At 40.0% G+C, this 15,688-nt stretch overlaps 2 protein-coding genes across 4 annotated transcripts; one reads left to right on the top strand and one right to left on the bottom strand.

Annotated features, from left to right (window-relative positions):
• The first annotated feature begins 1,341 nt into the window (after nt 1-1,341).
• Nucleotides 1,342-14,609, top strand: LOC149111388 (uncharacterized). Of its 3 annotated transcripts, none has more exons than XM_089291318.1 (8): nt 1,342-1,420; nt 9,702-9,796; nt 10,543-10,577; nt 10,752-10,946; nt 11,217-11,283; nt 11,696-11,803; nt 12,305-12,397; nt 12,991-14,609. In XM_089291318.1, exons 2-8 carry the CDS (start codon nt 9,752-9,754, stop codon nt 13,171-13,173), a joined length of 726 nt encoding a protein of 241 aa, XP_089147444.1. In that variant the 5' UTR covers nt 1,342-1,420; nt 9,702-9,751; the 3' UTR covers nt 13,174-14,609. The 3 variants fall into 3 exon arrangements, with proteins under 3 accessions (XP_089147444.1, XP_089147445.1, XP_089147443.1); XM_089291317.1 differs by lacking the exon at nt 1,342-1,420 and adding an exon at nt 6,695-6,844; XM_089291319.1 differs by lacking the exons at nt 1,342-1,420; nt 10,543-10,577 and adding an exon at nt 6,694-6,844.
• LOC110056698 (major facilitator superfamily domain-containing protein 8-like) lies at nt 1,980-6,622 on the bottom strand. Its single transcript, XM_020763212.2, has one exon. It carries the CDS (start codon nt 5,157-5,159, stop codon nt 3,630-3,632), a length of 1,530 nt encoding a protein of 509 aa, XP_020618871.2. The 5' UTR covers nt 5,160-6,622; the 3' UTR covers nt 1,980-3,629.
• Nucleotides 14,610-15,688: the final 1,079 nt, after the last annotated feature.

Raw genomic sequence — 15,688 nt, 5'->3', positions numbered from 1 at the left:
CTATTTTGCCCTTGTTGATTCTTACGATCTCACTGTTTGTTGCAATTTTCTACACTTCATTTGAATCTGATCTGGAAAATGTCAAGTGTGCACTGTACATAAAAGGCACAATATCACACCACTTATAGACAAGCCAAACATTTTTTTTTTTTACCTTCGACTAAAGAAATCTGTAAAAGCAGCTGACTTCATGTACGGCAGAAGTACCATCAGATGTTATCCTTTTTCGTAAACTGTATAATTCAGGGCTAATAACTGGCATATTATGGCACGGAATACTGGGTCCTCGCTTTTCTTTTACTGTACACTGCAGAAACATTACGTCTCCAACTAAGGGCAAATCCTCCGCACCATATCTGCCACTGTACGAGTCAAAACAATAACGACACCTTGTGTAGTTCTACCTGAGCTTTTCAGGAACATAGGTATGTACTGAGAAAAACCTAATCACAAAGCTAAGGACAAACCTCACGGTTTTTCACTTTTCATCTCGGACCTTCCAAGCGAATTTCTGTCTATTGTTCGTTTGTGAAGACTTTTTAAATTTCGTCTGTGTCGTCATTTGGTCGTCATCTGGACCCGCGCGTGATTACACGCGCGGTCGATGCGCGCCTGCTGTCCGACGCGCTGTCCTTATAGTCTGCGCGTACTCAGGTCGCCTAAGCTCCATATTAGGAAGTTGATTTTCATTGGTTCGGAATAATCGACAGTGGATCAAGGTAACTCGATTTGAGGTTAGAAGTTGCAAACGAAGTTTTCGGCTTTCCCGGCCCTACCAAGTTTTTCAAGCAACCGTCAGTAAAATCGAACATTGTCCGCCTTTAAACCCTATACAGGCATCATGCGTCTAAAAAGGACAATTATCAATACAAATTGCCTCTACAACACGTATACACTCAGCTCAGTGATTGCTAGGGAGACCATGCACAACGGCAACGTGGCCGTCACCAAACGAAAGGTTCAATGAGCTGAACAATGGCTAAGCACGTGCGTTGTAAATATTTGACATATTTGAGTATTTCTTTGCTGTCCTCTGTAAAACAAACATGCAACGTGAAATAATCAAGTTCTGCGTGGCATGGGGAGGGCAAACCACGACGGCTAATTTTTCGTATTTCCCGTTCAGAAATTCTAAGGAGTGAAAAGCAAGAAATGAAACGAGAAACAGAAAAAGAATAGTATGCACTATTTGTTTAAGACCATAAAAAATTGTAGCTCAGGCTGTGCCAAAGTCTTTCTTAATCTTTTTGACCATCAGCGACCCTGGAAATGTTCTTAAGGTGGACGTGACCGGAAGTAAACTATGCCATTTTAACAATTATTTCACGTTTCGTTGTAAATTCCATTGCCTTGTAAACACTGCCAGGCCAATATCTCTATAAGGGTGTTGTGTTCCCAATGGTTTCAGAATAAACACCAGGTACGTTACAGATTTGTTTTGTAAGCGATCTCTGACAGTAAGCGCCCGTTTACGTTTCACTCTGAAAACACATCAGATGTTTTCCGTCCACACGACGCCGGAGAAATTTAAAAAAAACGCAACGATCACCGGTTATCTTGGTTGTGTGTTCAGTTGGGGAAAACGCGGATAGGGAAATCAGATGATAATCGTAGCGCCATCGTTTTCGAAAAGCTCTGTTTTCAAAATTTTTACCGTCCACACGAAAACGAAAAGCTGGCGTTTTCAAATTCCTCCTGTTTGAAGAGTGTTTTCGAAAAGCTCCGTTTTCGTGCCGGATTAGTGTGGACGGTAGGCCTAACCGTAGAAATAAAGCTGCGTTTTAAAATTTCTCCGGCGTAGTGTGGACGCTGTTTAGTTCATCCTATGATAAGCAATTAGCAATTCTATGTTTTTTCTTCCAAAAAATACCCTTCAGTTTATCTCAGCCTCGCCAGGATTCTGAAAATTCTGAAAAATCTTATGCTCAATGCTCAATGGTTCTTACAAAAAAACTATAATAATAACCACCCTCATTAGAAACTCTTATATTTCACCTTTTATTTACTTTAAATTTCGTAGTAATTGATGTTAATTCGAGCATTGTATTAAAGCGTATCAGTAACATATAATTAGGAAAAACAGAACAGATTGATTTCAATTAACCCATAAAACAACATGTAACAATTATCCCTAAACTGTCACAGAAAAACAAAAGAAAACAACACCATTAGTGTCTGATAGCATCCTATTGTGTATTTATCTATTTTACGGGTTAAGGGTAAAATCATTCTTAGGTAAACAGACAGGCACTAACTAACTTTGTACAGCTACTAAATAAATTCACGTCACGAGATTGCACGTGCCATTAAGCACCTCCTTCCTTTAGAGGAATACGTTATGCACGGCATACCTCGAAAACTCTGGGTTTTTTTTTTTCAAAATTGTCATCTGTAAATCGTCTTTTGCTTCCTCGGCAATAATCATCTTTGATTATTTACTTTGCTGTTTTGCCACCTTAGAGAAACATTATTTTGACTTTTCCCTCAATTTGAAAGCAACTTTGCACTCCAAAAAAATATAATATCCTAGACGAAGTGTCTCCTTAAATATTTTTAACTGCAAGCAAAAGCAAAGTTACTGTTGTTTATAAGAACTTCCTGAGATTCCCGTAGGTTTTTATTATGTCAGTATACAAATGTTTCTAGTCTTTTCGTTGAACAGATCCTGCCACTCAAAGAGCGGGCATAAGCTTCTTATCCTAACTGATATCACGGAATTCCAACTTCCTTCAAGCACGTACACATTTTGTCACGTAATAGTGAAGTTAAGCAAACCACGACGGCAACGGCAACGAGAACGCCACCAAACAAAAGGTTTAATGAGTAGAACAATGGCTGTGCACGTGCGTTATAAATCTTTGTACATTTCTTGGCCGTCCTCTGCACAACAACAACGTGAGAAGACCAAGTTCTGCGTATTTTGGAGAACGCGAACGACGACGGCTTATTTTTCGTATTTTCATTTGGATTAAACGCTGGCGTTACGTATTTAGCCTGAACAAGTTTTAAGACCAATAAGCGCACTGAACAGATCTAGACAATTGCAAAACTCGAAGGTAAAATATAAATTCATTTTTTACTAGGCGTTGTCCTCGGGGTCGCCGCTGTCATTGCTCAAGCTCTCTAATAATTTTATGTTGCTTCACAAGATGTCAATTTCGTTCCACGTTGGTGTCCATTTCTTGGAATTTGAAGGGTTTTACATTATCGAGAAGGTTTATTCAGAATTCTTAGGAGTATAAATACCGCCAGATGTCCCATGATATTCATCTCAAAATTTTCAAACCAAGTTTCTGTTCCTTGCTTAACACATATCCATCCTTTCTACTTAAAAGCCGATCGCTTCCCTCAGGCAGTTTACAAATGTACACTTCACAAAAGACTGTGACTAAATTATGCGCAAAACTACCGTATTCGAAATAAATTCCATTGATTAAATTTGCATGTGGATATAACAATGTTAAACCCCCGACACGGGATGGAAATATTTAGGGATCAATTTCATTTAATTTCACCCCAGCAGTAGTATGCAAGAGTGTGGGGTGCTCTCTTTAAAAGAGGTAACAAGCGTCCTGTTACTTTTCAATAGTTGAAGAGTACAAATATTAACTAACTTGACGCTGCACAGATCACACTGTGTGTACGCTACCATCCTGCGAAGAGGTGTGTGAAGATGTCCTGCGAATCTGTGGGGGAGAGAGCTCCATCTGGGTCTGGAAAGGGCCAGTTCTTTCTCTGTCTCCGTCCATAAAACCGTCCTGGTCGTCCCTGAAAGTGAGTCTACCCTCTAAGGCATTCGGAAGGTCGGTATTCGTGAGCAGAAAGCCATCGGTTTGCCGCTTTCCATGAACAATATGGTAATATATAAACAGCAGTAGATTTATAAACAGGATACCGCACAAGGATGCGAGGACTGCATTCACGTTGGAAACCTCGCAGTTGGTGGAGTCAAACTCGACAGAATCGCACTGCGAGCTTCCTTTGTTTGATAAGTGAAGGAACAGTGATATCAAAGCTGGCCCGGCGAATCGACCGAGAGCTTCGGCGAAGTTGAAGAACCCGAGGAACAGTCCTCGACGATTGCGAGCCTGATCGCTAAAATCGGTGATTTTCTGCGAGTAATAAACGCCGACACCGGTGAAGAAAGATGCACCGCCGGAAGTCGCGAGCGCCACGGCTCCAAAATAGAAGCCATTCCTCAAGCGTTCATCGGTGATTTTGTAGTCGAGGAGCATCACAAATCCCCATACGTTAGCAATTAGTCCAAGAATAGAGAACATGGCCGGAGAAACTTTTCGATGAATTGTACCTCGTATCAGAACTCCAGCGAAGACGAAAGCGATGCCACCGGAAATATACACGTTCCACAAGTCTCTCTGTGCTGACACGAGTCGGTATTGTCCGAACGCGAGGGTAAATAAGTCGCTTATGATACCCCAGAAACACGCCGTTCCGAAAAACATCGATAGCGTTAGCACTGTAGTGTGAGCTATCAGTCCTTTGGCTTCTTTGTAGTCAAATTTCATGGCCATATGAGGCGCCATTGGGTTTTTGAAGCAGTATTTCACCAGTGGCAACATTATCACAATAACATTGGCAGTCGCCAACCAAGCCGGTGTTGTGTACATATTGAACACTTTACCCGTGGTCATCGAAACGTTGTTCTCGATATTACCCGCTAGTGGCGGCACAAGAAAAATGCCGATTATAGGTCCTCCTAAAAGACCAACTGCTTGGGCAAGCTTGAAGCTAGCAACGGATTTTCCTCGAGTTTCTCTTGGAGTTGTGTTTGTCAAGTAGATTAGTGCGAGAGTAACCGAGCCGGCACTAAGCCCTGCTATGAAACGCCCGATGAAAATCATGATGAGCGACTGCGAAAGAACAGACAGGCCGTATAACACATTTCCCGTAACGTTAACAGCCAACGCCAGCATTACGGCGAATTTTAAACCTCGCAAATCGGAAATGTAGCCCAGCAAGGGCGAAACGACCGCTTGGGCGAGTGCGTAACTTCCGAACATGAAGCCATAATAAGTGGTGCTTCCACCGAGCGAATACCAAAGTTCTTGAACTGACAAAAGCACTATAGAATAGTCCACAGCCATTGTGAAGCCAAAGTAATGGATGGCAACGGTAGACAAAAGGCTTTTAGTCGACATGTTGAGACCTGCGTATCAAACAGGCCCGTTAACAACTACAATGATAAAATCCGCTTTCAAGAATATGAGTAGTTCCTGTTTTCAGTGGATGGCGCGAGTAGGCTGGGAGCAAGGTCACGCTTGGACACGTGGCGTGTTAGTCTCGTTGACCCTCAAAGATAGCCTTGAGTGCCTTCAATTCTGAGTAATCCCTTGTCTTTTGTATGATAATGCAGTTATTGCTCATAATTTTGTATGTTAGCTTATGTTGTAGCTGTGACACTCTTTCTCTGAAACAGCGCCAAGTTGGCTGTCCAAATCATACAATATGCCTAGATTGCGTCACACAGTATTGCACATTTACTATATTACACAACTTCACAATTCAGCATTTAATACATTTCACGCAGACTTAAACAAACTTCCATCAATTTCTTGCGAGTTCTTTGTATAAGTGAAAAGTATTTTTTATACATATATCGAACTAAAACATTTAAAGGTTGATGGTGAAAATTTTAAGAACACTCCACGCAGAGGGCGTAAGAATAAACTCCGTCTATCCGCCCATTTCATAATACGGCCACTTCACCGTATCATGGTAACGCTTTATTATTGGCAGATCTAGGGTTACTCTGGGATTGAAGTGAAGGAGACGTAAAAGAACTTTCTGCGGTGGCCGAAATTTTTTGTTATATTTTTGCTCTTTCATTGTACTGAATCATTTTTTTAAGCTGTTGTGTTTTGAGGTTAACACAACAGACGATATTGTCTGGTCTCCCGGTGATGTTCTTTATGGGTATTTCGGGGCTTTGAACACGTTAAGGAATTTGGGGTCTAGTCTATTTATCGCAAGGGTGTTTTTCAAGATGTTCGTTTGATGATGCGGTGGTCCTCGGCGGCCCGGCGTGGAGAAGGTGGGGACGGGGGTGGCCTTATAACTCACGGCACCTTTCAGTTCCGGCTCGAATCATTTCAGTCCGTCAGTCAAGTCTATCGCTGGGACAGTCAGCCATTCAGTCAGCCTTAAGACTAGTCAGTCAGTTAACCAGCCAGTCAGTCACACAGTCTTTCAGTCAGTCACTCACTCACAGGAAAAATCCCGTGTGACTTGTCACGCAATCCTTCCTTTGGGTGGTTAATGTTGATTCGAGAAAAGACTGCGTGACATGTTAAAAGAAAAAAAAAACATCGCCCGATCCCAGTGCATGTTACTCTGATTGGAATCAGAACTCCGATGTACACACTAATGCTACTAGAATGCCTGCATACACGTACGTGTCCTACCCAAAAAGCGTTAAGTTGAAAAATATCAAAAATAAACACTGATCTTCATTTTACACTCTCTAAGATCTTGGTCCATAGTTTACAGTAAACATTGCAGTAGACCTTCTAATTCTAGATTTAGCCATTTTCCCTCTCATCTTCCCAAGAAAAACGGGCTCAGCTTAGCAGGATCCAGGAAATATTTTAGAGTCATCTTAGTTTGTTCCGAGATAAATCGAGTGACCGCGTTGAACTGGTCCTAGCTGTCAGATTTGTTTACATTGACAATTACATAATGTTTCAAATCAATCAACTCGCCGAACTACGTGCAGACATTTCGTTAAACATTGTTCCATCTGCCCATAAAGGAAATGTAGAAAGTCACGCCAGTTATATTTTGGATGCTTGGATGTTAACAACCACAAAAGCGTTCTCTAACTTTGGTAAGTAAAAGCTTGCAAACGTTTCGGTTAAACTAGTAAGAGAAATGTTTTAATGCAATTTGGTTCGGCAGTCTAATTGCCACAGTAAAGCTTGAAGTGCATGGATTTTATAGATTTAGAAATCTAAATTGCGTGCCACAGTAAAATACAGCTGAGTAAGTGAAAGCTGCGTGCTTTTTGAAATTAAATTTTCGACTACACGTCCATGTATACGAAAAATGCACAACAGATGAACGCGTTCCTACAAGTAGTAGAAACTTGTGTTTACTAACTGGGAGTACGTATTTAGCGATCAAAGACCACAACCATTTAGTTGATTAAGACAATTAAGTATCATAAAATGTTGTTTATTTTGATACATGGTGCAAAAAGAAAAACTTGTGGAGAGTAGTTTCGGCCGTGCAACATGAACCCTTAGAAGTCATTCTCCACGTAAAACGTGTTCGCGCGCATGTATTTCCAGCGTCCAGGGGCACCCAACGACCGTTTTCTCTCGAATGCTTTTAAAAGCTGTTTTAGGCTATGTGGAGTACTTTTAAAGCTCTGTAGGTTAATTTTAGGTTGCGCTAAAAAAAAATTATCTGTTCGGTTATTCTAGGGGAACTTGAGTATTCTCGAATTTATTAGGGCTTTTTTGTCCATTTCCCGAAAACCTTAGGTCTTATCGCCTTTCCGAAAATGATAGCTGACCTTTTTTCGGTACCCAAAACGACATTTTTTACAATTCGAAAACAACAGACATTAAATTTCTCATATCACGAAAGTTCGAGGTGACAATTCTCTTAAGAAAATCAGAGGGGATTAAAGGTCTTCCGAACAGATAATTTACCGAAACGATCCGTTGGGTGCCCCTGAGCGTCGTTACCTAGCATGAAGTCTTCACGTTTTAATTATTTTCTGCGTAAAAGACAATTTTGGTTGGCCCACTGTTTTGTAAACTGTAGTCTATATAACATAGTTTGACCTGGGGTTGGGGTATTCCTTTTATTAACAGTCCCTGTATTAGGGAATATTCAAGTTGTTTTCAGGGGTTTATAATATAAGTTTCAGTTGAGTGACCACATGTTTATTCGAGTACGGTATAATTATTAGGACCCAAGCAAAACTGGAAAATCTGCGGCCCATGTCTGTTTCAATCTGTTTGGTGCAACCATCTGGTTACTTTCCAGGGATAAAATGAATCTAAACGAATGCCTGGTACATAAGGGTCTTGATTTACAAGAGAGTTCTACCTCGCTGACTCCCCACCCCCACTCTGTAAATTATTTAACATTACCCTGTAGATCAAAACACTGTCTCGTACAAAAATGATATATTGTTTTATAATTTTTAAACTACCTGCAAACAATGTTGCTTTGGTAAAGGAACTGTAAAGGTTTTCAAATCTTAGTTGATCATAAAATGATCTCAAAGCTTAGAAGCATTATTTCTACACAGCAAATCAGCCTTTTTCACTTGTCAGCGGCTTTTTAAATCTCTTAATCCATTAACCTTCTATTGTTGTGCCCTTGATTGTGTGCTGCAGATACCATTGTTCAAAGAGAGATGATATATTTAAGTGATTTGGGTTACACTAAGGTCAAGATTGTTGCTATTTTAGGTTCCCATTTGGGACTGTTAATCTTCAGTAATAACAGAGCTCTAGGGTCGCCAGTGGGACTGAATTTTTTTCACTTGCGACTAACTTTCCATGCTTTTCACTGATTGAAATACTTTTGCTGGCAACTAAATCTGAAAACTTAGGGGTCAGCTGGCCCCAAGGTTTTTTCCTGAAAGTCAAGCCCTGAATAACCGCTCTTTATAAGACAAACAAAACATGTTTCACATCTGGTGGACAAATGATCTTGGATTTTTGAAACCGCACTTCACATTACCCTCCTTGGAGTTCCTTAATACTAGGCCATAGTGCCGGCCATTTTCTTTATATTTTCTTTTTGTCAGGTAAATATTTTCCCTCATTTTGGGTAGACTGTAGATCATGACTATAACTGAAAAATGACATTGAAAAAATGTACATACTTGACTTCACAGTTGCTTACTGGTAATTTATTTTCCAGGAAAGTAATGGGAGAGGAATTATTAGGATTTGTTGTCTTTTTCTAGTACAATGAAACCCTTATTGTTAACTGACTGTTCTGTGTTCTGCACAGGTAGACTGTGCAGCCAAAAGGCAAACATTGTTGGAGAATGTCACCTTAATCATTCAGTCTGTTGATAAACATGGCTTGGCATTCAACAGTACTAGTGACGTCAACAGCAGTGTAAATAGAATCCTGGGAGGGGGAGGGGCTCCCAAGCTAAAGGTTTGACAATATGAATTTGAATTAGACTTACAAATAAGACCAATCTCGGTATGACTTGTCAGGAGAGGATTCCCACATGAAAATGTCAGGGATGCTCATTGTCTAACTTAGGGGTGTAAATCATAGATTTTGGTCTCACTTAGAGTGTGCAGGACAAAAAGCCATTATTTTTAGCCACATTTAAGGCATATTTAAGAATCGCACTTGAAGAAACAATGAAAACCACTGTCATGCCAGCTTTATCTTTTAGTGGTCAAATAAAGCTTGAGCCATTGCCCAGATTGGTCTCCTTTAGGGTTTAATTCCAAATTTTCAAAGAGCATCGCCAACCTTATCACATGGGATCCCCCACCCCCCTCTGGGAATGACTAAAGCCTTCTTTGACCACCAAAAGATTCCATCTAGCCTCCTTGGCTTCGTGCTGCGAATACCCTGCTAATACAAAATCTGGAACTTACACCCCTTAGTGAGTGACTTGCATTCCAACTCTTTCACACAGGAATCCCATACCCTCAGATGAAATGTGACCAATTGGGTGCTTGTTTCATTTGCAGTGTAATATCGCTGTGGAATATTGTCAAGGATTTAAAGAAGCACTTATTCAATGGATACAAAAGAAAAGCCAAATGTTGCAGTCACTCCATGTGAGGTATGAGGTGTTTCTAGGGGGGTTCTAGGGTTGAAGAACACAGACTGAAACCCTTTAGTAAAGGTTTTTGAAACAATTTTGACAACATTAATGGCTCCAATGTATCAACTGTTTGACTCAAATAATTATTGTCAATAAAGACAGCACACTAGGGTTGCCGGTCCAGGAGTTTGTCGACTTTTGCCAACTGGCTCATAGCTGCCGGAGCTTATCCCACTTTCTGTAGGATGAAGCGGCTAAGAGTTTTTCTACTCCCCCTGGATGGGATGCTAGTCCATCGCAGATCACTCCCCTGCAATTTCTTAGGTTTCCCCAACAATTCACTGGTACCCATTTATACTCCTGGATGGAGAGAGGTGCTGTGAGAGTTAGGTGTCTTCAGCCCAAGAACACAATGCAGTGTCCCCGGCCAGGGCTGGAACCCAGACCCCTCGATCCGGAGACGAGCACACTAATCATGAGGCCACCGCGTCTCCACTAGGCCACTTGACAACACTATAATAATATTAAGAAATATTTTCTCGTGAAATGCAGAGGTTCATCTCCTTACCTACTAATACTTAACCATTGGAAATCTGGCGAATTTATATGGTAAAATAACCGTGCAGCACTTTTCAACTAAGAGACAATGTTTCGTTGGCATATGAAAATGTCCTGGACATTAATGCTCTGTGGTTCAAACATTAAAATGTGGGTAATTTCCCACTTTGCAATTTTAAATATAACTTAAATGTGTCTGTTTTCAGTGTGGCTCTTCTTCAATGGCCTGTAACCAGTTAAGGTAAGACACTTTCTTGACTAATTTCTTCAAACTCTTGACACTTCAGCACCTATCATTTTCATACTACCCACCCTCACATGTTCATCATCATCACCATTATCATAATTATCGTCATCATCTTCACCACCCTCACCCTGTATGTGTGCCTGATGTGAAGTTTTTTCAACCTCCCAGATTAGAAAATGAGGAATTAAGAGATAAACTACAAAAGTTACTAGAGAAGTCTGAGGGCTCCATGACTGGTAACAACAAAGATGAACTCACTTCACTGGGAGAGGAGAAAATAGAGAATGACAAAGAAATTAAAGAAATGCCAGTGACTGAAAAGAAGGAAAGAAATCTGGAATTAACCCAAGAGCAAGTCAAGAGGTAATTTAGAAAATCATCATCATCACCAGTCTTTATAGCGCCAATTACTGTGCATGTGGCCCCCCAAAAAAGATAAAAGCACAAGCTAATTTTCAGATTAAAGTTCTGTAAAACAAGCAAAAAAGACCAAAAGCTTACCTTGCCAAGTTAGAAGCTTTCTGAGTTATTTCAAGTGGCCTCTAGATTAACACTTGTTTAAATATTAACTGTAGTTTTGGAAGAAATGTTGTTTCAATGTTAATATTGTGGTTGCATTGGATTTAATTTCAGACTTAAAGCAGATTATGACGATGTAGTGAAGAAAAATCAAGAGCTTGAGAACAGAATCCTTCAGTTGGTAATTAATATATTTTCCAGTGATCTGTTAATTACTGAAACATGCATGAATTTAAATATGTTAAAATGTGCTAGCTAATGGTATGGAGAAAATAGGTAGTGATCACTCTGTAGAAAGTAAGGATTAAATCAGTTCATATGCAATTTAGTATATTGCGACAGAATCAGAAATGAGCTGCGTGTGTCAATACCGGTAAGTGTTGAAAGTTACAAATTTATCTAGAATTACTTTGGTCTTTCTATCATTGATTTAAAATGCTCAGGTGCCTGTTACCCAACCAATCAGATGTAAACCAATCATTTGTTGGTCCCACACAATTTCCTGTACTTCAGGCACCTATGTGAAGTATATCTGTAAGGTCCATTGAGGAACAGACGTTTTATCTACATGACTCTACTTGTCGTGTCAACAGGCTGCCGAGCTTGCATCAGAGAAATCCCGCTTTGAAGAAACAGTAGGAGCCATGTCAGAACAGTTAATGGACTTTGTTGAGAAAATGAACAAGTTGGAGAAAGAATCTGTGAGTCCACATTGTGCAGTCAAATAAATCTAAGAGGAATGGTCCAGGGCCATGGCCATCTTTCTGTGGAAGAATATATTAGGCACACAAAGGGCTGAAATCCCTATTCTTTTCTAAGAAAGGAAAAGCCTAGATGCTCACCCACCCACCCCCACCCTTTTTTGGGGGGCAAGTTGAAGGAGAGTAAAGTCTGTATGGGGTCAAGCGGTCCATCACGCCAGAGCTTCTTCCAGTTTCTGTGGCATTAAACTCCTGCCTGGATGGAACGTTAGTCCATTGTAGGGTTACTGCCCAGCATTAACTTCACTAATACCCATTTATACAACTGAGTAGAGAGAAACACTGTGAGGGTAAAGTGCCCTTTTGGGGGCAAGGGAAGGTACATTACAGTATCAGTTTATGATATTGGGATAATTAGTATGACATCACCGGGGCTTATGGCAATTGATTAACTTTCTTGTAACTAGATGTAACTTGATTTTTGTTGTTAACTGATTGTAGATGAAGAATAAAAAGGACTGTTCCCTGGTTGTTCAACTTTTGAAATGTAACCAGTCCCTAGACAGAAAGTTTGTGTCTCAGAAAATGGATATGGTAAGTAACACATTTTTTTTCAGTTGAAAATGATTTTAACCAGTCAGTGACACATTAGTACATAGTATCAAAAAAGATTTCTGAGTTCTCCCCAGAAGACCATGGGCTCCTGGTACTTACATCATAGGGGACCAACTGAAAGCCCCTTTAAGACACTCAGTGGTGAGATGACTACTACTGGGGTACACAAGACTGTGGGAACTAGTGCATTAATAAAACTAGGTTCAAATGTGACAAATGTCTGGGATACTGCTAGGATCAATTCTCTTGACAAGTGGGGATGGGTGGAAAGACATAAGAGCCTTGTGGCTTCCTTCTTTACTGTACAAGCTTGACAAAACAAGTGACTCTTGAGAGTTCTGTTGCAGGCTTGATTTTGATTGGTTTTAAAACAATGAAAATAAGTGGAAGTAAAAACACCAGTGACTTGATTCAGCCATGTGTTTGCCTGATAGTCTGATATTTTCTGTCTTCCAGTCAGAACTTTCCAAGGTCGCCTGTTTCCTAAATGCTGGTCAGTTGTAACAAAGACTCTGGGTACAAGGTTTTATGAAATAAATTAAGTTGTTTTTTTTTTTTTTTCTAACCTGTAGTTGCCATCAGAACTGAAGGACAAGTTGACAATAGAGCTTGACCTTAAACAAGAGCAAGAGCCTCTCAGTCATCATCCACCATGGAGTAAAAAACTTTGGAGGACAAAGAGCACGGGATCAGATGGGAATGCAAAAACCGACGCACAGAGAAACCCTTTTCACTCATATACAATAAATGAATGATGGACTGTACCCATGCACCTCCCTCCCCTCAGCAACCCAATGTCACCTTCCAGTGTATCCTGTTAAAACGGACTGGTACTGTGCAGTTAAGCTAATGGGATATTGATGAAGCTTTCAATTGCATAAAACATTTCTAAAAACTCTCGTCAGTCATGCTTGTAATTAGCTAAGTGGTCAACTGAACCTTCTACCCGTTGGAATTTTTAAGCCTGTTATGTTTGTATATTGCCATAATTTATGGAAATATTTGTTTCGTTTAGTTTATTAGTGGCATGCCCGAGAACTAGCTTAGGACTGTAACTCAGCACATTGGTCACTATAAACATAATTTTTAACAGTCTGAACATTTCACTGACGGTTTCACATTTAACATTTCAAAATGAAATCAGTGCTGTGAACAGTATAGAAGAATTTAAAGCTACTGTCTACCTCTGCGACCCACGACTAGAACCGGCTAGTGCTGTAGAAGTTTACTAACAAGATGTTATTGAAGCTGTCAAGAAACATGTTCAAAAAATATAATCAGTAGTGTTAGGGCAGTATATGAAAAATCAAGGCTGTCAGAGGTAATGAAGATTACTTTTTTAGTTTCTTGTCGTAATTATAATCAGAATTTCAGTTTGTTATTTGATCAATCAGCTGAGGATGGAAAAATAAGAGAAGAAATGGGTAGATATGAGGGAACATCAGATAAACATTGATATTATGAAGATTGAACCAAATTATTGGAGATTTATCTAACTGTGTGTTTGTGTTTGTGCAGAATTTGCGTTCTGGATCACTCTCTTGTTTATTATAAAAACAAACCAATAGCTAGTTTCAAAGATAGTAAACTTGATATTTTGACTAAATCCTTTCTCAGGTGTTGCGAAATCAACTATATTTTATGAAAGTGCGTCCAACAACTGGAAAACGAGTGTTAATAACATAATTAATCAGAATATTTTTATAAAACTATATTATTATTTGATTGAAAGAAGACTGAGAAAAAATTGTGATATTTTTTACCTGTTGTACAAAAGAAAATAAGCTCATTGTTTTTATAAAAGTTAAATTAATAAGAAAGGGATTTTGTGAAGTTTGCGTTGTGGAAAACCACAGACGTTTTTGAGCCACGGACGTCAACCGAAAGTCGAAACTTCTCCTCTTCGACGCGTATTACTCCCTTTCGTTGAAAATGTCAAGTTGTAAATACTAGAATGAGAGCTTTGTAACTCAGTGGCCGGGCATGAGAACGTGCTAAGAGCAAGAGCATAAACTTCCGGTTGACGTCCGTGGCTCAAAAACGTCTGTGCTTAAGCTCTCTATTTTCCTTTGAAAAGATGTAGGCTAAAAATTTGACTCTTTCCGAGTGAGAAAATTGTGTGTTGAATAAGCTTAACTTAATAAATATTCATGACAAGGAGAATAAAAAGTAAGTCTAATAAGCTTTGAAATACGTCTAATATTACTGATGATTTTGAAGATCATAATTCTACTGAGAGTCTACTGAATGACAGTTGTTTTGACATTTAGCTCACCTTCGGTCACCTGTATTGAAGTTTGCACGGTTTCTCAAGTCTCTCCTGCGGTTCAACGTCCACTGGAAAATAACTGAGTACTAACTTGGGCAATTGTTGCGTCTTATCATGTCTATCATGCTTATCAAAATTTGATAATATAAGAAAATTTCACCGCGCCGTTTTTGAACTATTTCCGAGTTGCCTAGTTCCGGCTTTCTCCCAGGCCTTCACGGTCAATTGATTTAGGTGACGTGTATCGGTGACGTTTCCCCGACGAATGGCCTCAGACCACGTCACCCAAAAACGATTATCGAGGCCTAGGAACAGGTGAATGTCAACTGTTTCCCGCTGATATGTAGCTGACGCAAACTGGAAACGAGAGGAAATGACAAGGGCTGGACTTGTGCAAACCATGCGAGAGCGACTCGCAGTTGCTGATTGGTTGAGCTATTAAATGGCCCGTGTGTTTTTTGAACGCTACCCACGAGTGAACTCACTATAGCGCTTCTCCAACGGGAGATGCTGAAAAGATGCAGTCGTTTGTCGTGATATCAAAGGGAGCAAACAATCTTGTTGGATAGGACGAGAATTGTAGTAAGTAAATAAAGGAATGACAAGAATGAATAGTTTACCTTTGTCTCCTGTTGTCATCTCTTACGCGACCTAACAGGGAAACCGTTATCTACATGGCCTGCTAAACCTCGTATACCTAGCCGGACCTTTTCGCGCTGTGCAAAAACGTTTCTGGTTTATATATAATTTGACAAACTTGAAGGGATAAAGCAGACGGTCCTAGCCCGTCTGAAATAAGAAAACAACTTAAAAAAGAAAAACATCCTGCCTTTTCTCGACGCGTCATTGGCTTCGTGGCGGTAGTTTGCAGCTGAAGGAAACTTGTCGCCCTCAGTCAGAGTATATTTAATATGTGCAGCTCCAAGGATTGTTATTCTTGATCGCTGAAATATAAATATGTATTCCACTGCATGTTGCCTAGAATTGGGTCTGTGACTTAA

Source organism: Orbicella faveolata, unplaced genomic scaffold, assembly GCF_042242905.1.
Source record: "Orbicella faveolata isolate gen_17 unplaced genomic scaffold, um_ofav_v1 contig_24, whole genome shotgun sequence".
Taxonomy (NCBI): Eukaryota; Metazoa; Cnidaria; class Anthozoa; order Scleractinia; family Merulinidae; genus Orbicella; species Orbicella faveolata.
The sequence above is the reverse complement of the archived record's forward strand: the minus strand, read 5'-3'. Positions and strand labels throughout refer to the sequence as shown.